Source organism: Perissodus microlepis, chromosome 3, assembly GCF_051167445.1.
Source record: "Perissodus microlepis isolate ML-2025 ecotype Zambia chromosome 3, ASM5116744v1, whole genome shotgun sequence".
NCBI lineage: Eukaryota > Metazoa > Chordata > Actinopteri > Cichliformes > Cichlidae > Perissodus > Perissodus microlepis.
Window position 1 is genome coordinate 38,407,219 of NC_140463.1, and position 10,056 is coordinate 38,417,274.

Below are 10,056 nucleotides of genomic sequence, written 5' to 3' on the forward strand. Positions count from 1 at the left end.
CATCACTTTAATTAGTCTATTGTTGTTCTCTATCCTTCTTTCTATCTGCTTGAGCTGTTGCAAATGGTATCCATATCATCGTATTCACACCTCTCGAAGCTGTGGGTCCAGTAGGGCCTTCTACATTCACTTACACACATATTCAGGCCCACACCAACATGCACATAGAGAGTCATGGAAAATACGCACGTTCACTCCTGCACGTACTAAGAACAGGGAGGTCGTCTCAGGACAATCTCTCGGTTGGACACACAGTCTCACAAAATTGCACAACATATCACAAACTTGTTTGTTTCGAAAGTAGTATCGGATGTCTATATAAGGAGAACTTTGGAACTGTTATCATTTCCAGTAAGATCTGGCTGTGATGTCATCAGGGTAATATAAGGATGGGGAGCGGGCTACTCGAGAAGATTGGAAGATTGTAGGGTGGCTGTTGCAAGTTTCTTCTCACACTGTACTGTGTGTTTTAATAAAATAATTTGTGTTGACCCACTATGGGCTTCCAGTCGTATGTCTCTTCCTCAAAAAATCGAACCACGACAGTATGTATGTATATTTGAATTTTCCCATTTTATTTTTACAGTTTGCACCTTTGATCCAGGACGATGATATTTCGTCGCACTGTATACTTGAGTGCATGTTGTTGGGTTGACAATAAAACTCTGCTTACCTTGAATTAAACTTGTGCATTAGCCAATGAGGCAACGAGCCTCTACAGGCCTCAGACAGCATGTTAAATGTTAACGTTCATGACAGTTTAATTAGAAAAAGACCAAACAAGTATGGCTTGTTTGGAAGGGCCAGACCTCAACCTGACTGAAATGCTGTGTATAAAGGAATGCTTGCAAATGTCAATGAATTGAAGGTATTGCTGCTAATCTGGAATTCTTGGCTGAACAACCGTGAGGATCACCAGCCCGAGGAAAACACAAAATACACATGACTCCGTAACAAAGACAATTCATTCTTGAATGAAGACATTGATCAGACACATTTAAAATGCAGCCAATTGTGTTTATTATTAAATTGTTGAGGAAATAGAAGGGTGGGAGGGTGGGTGTAAAGTAGAGGGTAAAAGAAAGGGATAGAAAGGAGGAAAGAGATAGAGGAGAGAAAACCCCAACAATCCCCTCTGAGCAAGCACTAGGCGACAGTGGATAGGAAAAACTCCCTTTAAAGGAAGAAACCTATGACAGAACCAGGCTCTAGAGGGGGCAGTCAACTGTCGGGACTGGTTGGGGGGTGAGGGTGAAAAGAGAGGGAGAGGGGGGAGGGAGATGGGACAGGTGTTAGGAGTTCAAGGGAGCTAGGGGAGGGAGAGGTGTCAAGGTGTCAGGAGAGAGGGAGAGGGCAGGAGAGGGGAGGTCAAAATTACGATGGAACAGAGGTGGAGGAAGACGAGGTGACATCAGCAGTGGAAAAAGTAGAAAGAGTAGAAAAAGCAGGAGTGTCCTTCCTCCAGAAGAAGCGGAAGCGTTTCTTCTTCTTTTCCAGGAGCTTTTCCACGAGAACTTTTTTCTCTAGGATCAGCGTTCTCAGCTGATCGATTGTTTCGCTATTCTCCTTCTCAAGTCTCCTGCATGTTTTCTCCACTTCTTCTAATTCGGCTTGTTTGTCTTCAAGCCTTCCTTTCAACTCTTTAGATGTTTCCTCCTGCATTACCTTTGCCTCCTGCATCTCTGTATAACACTCTTGTAATTTGTTGTGAGTGTCTTCTAACTGCTGACTTTTCCTCTCGGTTTCTTGAAGTTTGCACTGCAGGTCTTCATTTGTTTTCTCGAGCTGCTGCTTTAGCAGCTGCACCTCAGTGTTTTTGCACTTCAAGGTGTTGGAAAGTTCCTCGAGTTCGGTGTTTTTTGTCAGCATGTCATTGAGCTGACTCTGCATTGCTGAGCACTGTTTTTGCAGTTTCTCCTTCTCTCCTTCCATCTCAGTTGCTTTGTAGTTCATTTTCTTGTAAAGTTCTTGCAGCTTTTGGTTTTCTCTCTCAAAGCCCAGGAGTAAACGTTTGTCTTCTTTCTGCTTTATGTCCTGTTGTTCTTTCTCTTGAAGCAGCTCTTGATATTTCTGCTTGTGCACTGCAGTTTTATCAAGTTTTACTTCCAGGACTCTGCATTTTTTCTCCATGCTTTGGAGTTGGCACCGCATGTCTCTCTGGTTTATTTCCAGTTGTTCTTTTTCTTGAAGAATCTGGTCATTTTTTTGCAGTGCTTTATCAAGCTTTGTTTTCAGCTCGCTTTCAAGCTTGCTTTCTTTCTGTTTGATCGGTTGTTGCTTTTTCTCTTGAAGCAATGCTTTGTATTTTATCCCCAAGTTTTGGAGTTCTATTTCCTGCCGTTTCTTCTCTTGGAGGATTTCGGTATTTTTTAGCAGAGCTTCATCGAGCTTTAATTGCAGCTCCCGATCCTTTTTGTCCTTGTCTTTCTCATTTTTCTTCTGCTGGAGGATTTCTTTGAGTTTTTCTATTGCTTTATCAAGCTTTGCTTTGAGCTCAAAGTTCCTTCCACGCACGTCTAGGAGTTCCATTTCTTTCTCCTTCTGAATATCTTCCTTTTCAAGAAGCTGGCTGAGCAATTTATCTACTTCAGCAGTCTTTCTCTCATTTTCTTCTCTGAGGAAGATAATCTCCTTTTGTTGCTGAAAAAAACTCTCTGCCTGGGCCGGGTGTTGCTTGTTCATGAGATTTTCCTCATGCATTTCTTCCAAGCACATCTTCTGAACTCGAATGTTGTCTTCTTGAGCCAGAAGAGAAGAGCTGGGCTGTACTTTTTCTTGTCTTGTGTGTTTTTTCAGAGACATGCTGGAAAGTGTAAAAAGTCGCTCTGAAAAGGATCCTATTGTTTTGAAAGGTTTCTCTCTCGAACGTTTCAATGCTGCGAACGTAAATGCTGCGAACAACGAACTAAAAGTTGTTGCGTCTCACCCCTACTTATAGGTTTTAGGATCAAAGGATCAAAGGACCAAAGTGGTGGTAAGATTCTAAATGGGTGTGATGTCACGATTCTGGGAGCCAAACTGGTTGTCACATGACATCCCCCCCAGCTCCCACATGACTTATGATGTGTTGCTAACATTTTGGTTGTTGTGATGATTCAAATTTGCTCACTAAACTTCATCAAAATGAACATGTGTTGACATAAGCATATATTTGGATCTCATATCTTCTCGTTAAATGTAGCTAATGTCCAATAAACTGAACTCTGGGACTTACCTAACACTAATATTTCACATATTACTTTAACTCACTAATTTAATTAAAGGGCTTTGTATTAAATTATAACGGGATAAAAAACCACAATGCACATGTGCAAATAACAGTAGCCAGCTGCTGCCACAAGAGGGTGATGAATTAAAGGTTCACAGAGAGATCTCTTTACTTTGGGACATTTAAACAATGTGTATTATTACATTTGATTAAACAAGCACTGCTTTTCCTCCAGGCTTCTAAAACTCTTTCAAAGTTTCTCTTTTCAGTCATTTTCAGTCCAGTCCTTGTACCAAAAAGTTATCTCATGAAACTGGATGAATGGAGGACAAAAGAAGATGTTTCAGACCTAAACCCCCACTATCTACACCAGCTGAATAGCATCTGAAAACCACATCTTTAACAGACAGACAAAGTCCAGCAAAGTCTCCACACAGGACCTGAGAGATGCATCTGAACCTTCAGTTCACTCCAAGATCACACATGTGCAGGAGAACTGAGTGCTGCTGTCAGATTTAAAAGTGCTTTAAACATGATGATACTGTCTTTGTTAAACAGCAGAATAGGTTTATAAAGTATCATTAACTAAAAGTGGTGAAATAAATATCTCTAAATCTACTAAATGTAGACTTTTAAATTTTGGACAGTTTAGTATTACAGCTGCTGATTAAACAATAGAGACAGATGTGTAGTAAAACTTTTATTTAGTGTTTCAAGTCAAAAATAAACAGAGCAGAGATACAGAGAAAGTCTTTTGATGAAAAAAGAAGATACTGAACGTTGAGTTTCCCCTAATCATGTGTGTGCAGCTGTGTGAATGAGGCTGTGTCGAGTGTTCAGACTGAGTAGAAATGCACTGTGCTTCTCCATTTACATCCTTTAGATCCAATCTTGACTCTTTTGCCCACTAAAATAATAAACCAGTACTTTTTTCTGTATGTAATATAATCTAAAGCAGGGGTCTCAAACTCAAATGAGCCACGGGCCACTTCTGGCACCATCATCTCATTGAAGGGCCACTTTAGTGTCCAAGTAGTACAAAAAAACAAACACAAAAACACCCATTAATACTTCCTAAAATGTAGTGTTTTGTTTGTTCCATTTAATTCAAAATATTGTGTAACAAGACAAAATTGCAAACATGAACGCAATTTTTTTCCCACTCTTAACTATCTGAATTCTGTACATTAAGTGAATTAAATAAGAATAGACAATCTGACTATTTTACAGAATAGAAAATATAAACATATTTAAAATTAAAGGAATTTGAAATGTACATTGTGCCGGTGGGTTTAGAGTGTCTGGAAGAGAGTCCTGTCTCAAGTCACTTATGGATGATGTTGCCAGGATGGGACGGGTCCTTCAGTATCTGCGCTGCTCTAGTCCGGCATCTCCTGGTGTAGGTGTCCTGAAGCGGGGGAGAGCAATCCTGCAGCAGCGTGAGGATGCAGTGTGAACACTGTCTCCAGGTGGAAAACAGAAGGAGCGATACACCTCCTGCTGTCAGGCCTGCAGGGTTTCTCCCTGTGATGTTCTTCTCTGTCTTGTGGTAGACAGTTTTTGTTCTTTTCTTTTTTTTTTTCTTTTACTGGCAGAAAAAAATTTGTGGGGCGTCTTATTGTGACACATGATTGTTCTCTCACTTTAATTAAGCAGTATTTTTAAATGGCTTTACAAAAAAACCAACGCCGGTGCATTGGCTGCATTTTTAGATGAATAGTTGCATATAATTTTATTATTTACAAAATGTTTACATAATTTTTTTTTTTTTTTTACAAATTTACAATTTATATTTGCATTTCAAGTTATGAAAAATAATTTACTAAACATGTCTGTGGTTTTTACAGTAAAAAGAAAACATAAATATTACTAGGATTTAGTTAGACTTAAGTTTGCCCAATGTTGTGTAGCTTTCTGGATTTTATACTTATTGGGTACATATTTATTTATTATACAGTACATAAAATAAAAATTAAATTTTTTTAATGTAACTGAAATATTTAATTGTGGGCTATAGAAAATAATTAAGTTATAGACCATATTTATATGAAACATGTGTATACTTACTGCATATTAACCCTTTTAACCATATGTAACACCTGCATATGTGTTTTTAAAAAGACTACCAGATTCTGCCTCCCCATTTGATTTCCACGCCACCCTAGGAAAATTTCTCTAGATCTGCCCCTGGACCTGTCCTGGACCAGCAAAAACAAAATCAGTGACAAAAAGAGCTCAGCAGCGACTGCATTTCAAGAGGCGACTGAAGAAGGTGCACATCCCCAAACCCATCTTTAACACCTTCTACAGAGGTACCATACAGAGCATCCTAACCCGCTATTTACACCTCACGCCGCACTGGGAAAGCCACAAGCATCATAGCTGACCCGCATCACCTTTTCCACCAACTGCTTACCACCCCTCAATCCAGAAGACGACTCTGCGTCATCAGGAGCAGGTCGGCAAGATTGTGCAATGGGATTTTCCCCCAAACCAGTCCGGCTCCTGAACACCATGCTGCGCTCCTCCACACTGAACTCTCTTCTCCACACACTTCTTGGACTACATAACACTCTCCTTTCACAACCAATTCTTGCACTACCCTGTATTGTACTGATCGACTCTGTCTATTGTATTTATTCTGTGTACTATTGTATTTATTTATTCTCATTGATTTCAATTCTTACTCTCTCTGTATTCAAGTACAATACTGTTGTACTTACTCTTAGATGATCTTATTTCTGAATAGTTGTAAGTATGTATGTATATTTGAATTTTCCCATTTTATTTTTACAGTTTGCACCTTTGATCCAGGACGATGATATTTCGTCGCACTGTATACTTGAGTGCATGTTGTTGGGTTGACAATAAAACTCTGCTTACCTTGAATTAAACTTGTGCATTAGCCAATGAGGCAACGAGCCTCTACAGGCCTCAGACAGCATGTTAAATGTTAACGTTCATGACAGTTTAATTAGAAAAAGACCAAACAAGTATGGCTTGTTTGGAAGGGCCAGACCTCAACCTGACTGAAATGCTGTGTATAAAGGAATGCTTGCAAATGTCAATGAATTGAAGGTATTGTTGCTAATCTGGAATTCTTGGCTGAACAACCGTGAGGATCACCAGCCCGAGGAAAACACAAAATACACATGACTCCGTAACAAAGACAATTCATTCTTGAATGAAGACATTGATCAGACACATTTAAAATGCAGCCAATTGTGTTTATTATTAAATTGTTGAGGAAATAGAAGGGTGGGAGGGTGGGTGTAAAGTAGAGGGTAAAAGAAAGGGATAGAAAGGAGGAAAGAGATAGAGGAGAGAAAACCCCAACAATCCCCTCTGAGCAAGCACTAGGCGACAGTGGATAGGAAAAACTCCCTTTAAAGGAAGAAACCTATGACAGAACCAGGCTCTAGAGGGGGCAGTCAACTGTCGGGACTGGTTGGGGGGTGAGGGTGAAAAGAGAGGGAGAGGGGGGAGGGAGATGGGACAGGTGTTAGGAGTTCAAGGGAGCTAGGGGAGGGAGAGGTGTCAAGGTGTCAGGAGAGAGGGAGAGGGCAGGAGAGGGGAGGTCAAAATTACGATGGAACAGAGGTGGAGGAAGACGAGGTGACATCAGCAGTGGAAAAAGTAGAAAGAGTAGAAAAAGCAGGAGTGTCCTTCCTCCAGAAGAAGCGGAAGCGTTTCTTCTTCTTTTCCAGGAGCTTTTCCACGAGAACCTTTTTCTCTAGGATCAGCGTTCTCAGCTGATCGATTGTTTCGCTATTCTCCTTCTCAAGTCTCCTGCATGTTTTCTCCACTTCTTCTAATTCGGCTTGTTTGTCTTCAAGCCTTCCTTTCAACTCTTTAGATGTTTCCTCCTGCATTACCTTTGCCTCCTGCATCTCTGTATAACACTCTTGTAATTTGTTGTGAGTGTCTTCTAACTGCTGACTTTTCCTCTCGGTTTCTTGAAGTTTGCACTGCAGGTCTTCATTTGTTTTCTCGAGCTGCTGCTTTAGCAGCTGCACCTCAGTGTTTTTGCACTTCAAGGTGTTGGAAAGTTCCTCGAGTTCGGTGTTTTTTGTCAGCATGTCATTGAGCTGACTCTGCATCGCTGAGCACTGTTTTTGCAGTTTCTCCTTCTCTCCTTCCATCTCAGTTGCTTTGTAGTTCATTTTCGTGTAAAGTTCTTGCAGCTTTTGGTTTTCTCTCTCAAAGTCCAGGAGTAAACGTTTGTCTTCTTTCTGCTTTATGTCCTGTTGTTCTTTCTCTTGAAGCAGCTCTTGATATTTCTGCTTGTGCACTGCAGTTTTATCAAGTTTTACTTCCAGGACTCTGCATTTTTCCTCCATGCTTTGGAGTTGGCACCGCATGTCTCTCTGGTTTATTTCCAGTTGTTCTTTTTCTTGAAGAATCTGGTCATTTCTTTGCAGTGCTTTATCAAGCTTTGTTTTCAGCTCGCTTTCAAGCTTGCTTTCTTTCTGTTTGATCGGTTGTTGCTTTTTCTCTTGAAGCAATGCTTTGTATTTTATCCCCAAGTTTTGGAGTTCTATTTCCTGCCGTTTCTTCTCTTGGAGGATTTCGGTATTTTTTAGCAGAGCTTCATCAAGCTTTAATTGCAGCTCCCGATCCTTTTTGTCCTTGTCTTTCTCATTTTTCTTCTGCTGGAGGATTTCTTTGAGTTTTTCTATTGCTTTATCAAGCTTTGCTTTGAGCTCAAAGTTCCTTCCACGCATGTCTAGGAGTTCCATTTCTTTCTCCTTCTGAATATCTTCCTTTTCAAGAAGCTGGCTGAGCAATTTATCTACTTCAGCAGTCTTTCTCTCATTTTCTTCTCTGAGGAAGATAATCTCCTTTTGTTGCTGAAAAAAACTCTCTGCCTGGGCCGGGTGTTGCTTGTTCATGAGATTTTCCTCATGCATTTTTTCCAAGCACATCTTCTGAACTCGAATGTTGTCTTCTTGAGCCAGAAGAGAAGAGCTGGGCTGTACTTTTTCTTGTCTTGTGTGTTTTTTCAGAGACATGCTGGAAAGTGTAAAAAGTCGCTCTGAAAAGGATCCTATTGTTTTGAAAGGTTTCTCTCTCGAACGTTTCAATGCTGCGAACGTAAATGCTGCGAACAACGAACTAAAAGTTGTTGCGTCTCACCCCTACTTATAGGTTTTAGGATCAAAGGATCAAAGGACCAAAGTGGTGGTAAGATTCTAAATGGGTGTGATGTCACGATTCTGGAAGCCAAACTGGTTGTCACATGACATCCCCCCCCCCCCCCCCCCCATAACTTAAGATGTGTTGCTAACATTTTGGTTGTTGTGATGATTCAAATTTGCTCACTAAACTTCATCAAAATGAACATGTGTTGACATAAGCATATATTTGGATCTCATATCTTCTCGTTAAATGTAGCTAATGTCCAATAAACTGAACTCTGGGACTTACCTAACACTAATATTTCACATATTACTTTAACTCACTAATTTAATTAAAGGGTTTTGTATTAAATTATAACGGGATAAAAAACCACAATGCACATGTGCAAATAACAGTAGCCAGCTGCTGCCACAAGAGGGTGATGAATTAAAGGTTCACAGAGAGATCTCTTTACTTTGGGACATTTAAACAATGTGTATTATTACATTTGATTAAACAAGCACTGCTTTTCCTCCAGGCTTCTAAAACTCTTTCAAAGTTTCTCTTTTCAGTCATTTTCAGTCCAGTCCTTGTACCAAAAAGTTATCTCATGAAACTGGATGAATGGAGGACAAAAGAAGATGTTTCAGACGTAAACCCCCACTATCTACACCAGCTGAATAGCATCTGAAAACCACATCTTTAACAGACAGACAAAGTCCAGCAAAGTCTCCACACAGGACCTGAGAGATGCATCTGAACCTTCAGTTCACTCCAAGATCACACATGTGCAGGAGAACTGAGTGCTGCTGTCAGATTTAAAAGTGCTTTAAACATGATGATACTGTCTTTGTTAAACAGCAGAATAGGTTTATAAAGTATCATTAACTAAAAGTGGTGAAATAAATATCTCTAAATCTACTAAATGTAGACTTTTAAATTTTGGACAGTTTAGTATTACAGCTGCTGATTAAACAATAGAGACAGATGTGTAGTAAAACTTTTATTTAGTGTTTCAAGTCAAAAACAAACAGAGCAGAGATACAGAGAAAGTCTTTTGATGAAAAAAGAAGATACTGAACGTTGAGTTTCCCCTAATCATGTGTGTGCAGCTGTGTGAATGAGGCTGTGTCGAGTGTTCAGACTGAGTAGAAATGCACTGTGCTTCTCCATTTACATCCTTTAGATCCAATCTTGACTCTTTTGCCCACTAAAATAATAAACCAGTACTTTTTTCTGTATGTAATATAATCTAAAGCAGGGGTCTCAAACTCAAATGAGCCACGGGCCACTTCTGGCACCATCATCTCATTGAAGGGCCACTTTAGTGTCCAAGTAGTACAAAAAAACAAACACAAAAACACCCATTAATACTTCCTAAAATGTAGTGTTTTGTTTGTTCCATTTAATTCAAAATATTGTGTAACAAGACAAAATTGCAAACATGAACGCAATTTTTTTTCCCACTCTTAACTATCTGAATTCTGTACATTAAGTGAATTAAATAAGAATAGACAATCTGACTATTTTACAGAATAGAAAATATAAACATATTTAAAATTAAAGGAATTTGAAATGTACATTGTGCCGGTGGGTTTAGAGTGTCTGGAAGAGAGTCCTGTCTCAAGTCACTTATGGATGATGTTGCCAGGATGGGACGGGTCCTTCAGTATCTGCGCTGCTCTAGTCCGGCATCTCCTGGTGTAGGTGTCCTGAAGCGGGGGAGAGCA

At 39.8% G+C, this 10,056-nt stretch overlaps 1 protein-coding gene across 1 annotated transcript; it reads right to left on the reverse strand.

Annotated features, from left to right (window-relative positions):
• Positions 1–1,083: 1,083 nt before the first annotated feature.
• On the reverse strand, positions 1,084–8,302 carry LOC146391391 (uncharacterized). The gene is made up of 2 exons (XM_084922781.1): positions 6,797–8,302; positions 1,084–2,803 (listed from the first exon to the last, which is right to left on the reverse strand). Exons 1-2 carry the CDS (start codon positions 8,218–8,220, stop codon positions 1,375–1,377), a joined length of 2,853 nt encoding a protein of 950 aa, XP_084778907.1. The 5' UTR covers positions 8,221–8,302; the 3' UTR covers positions 1,084–1,374.
• Positions 8,303–10,056: the final 1,754 nt, after the last annotated feature.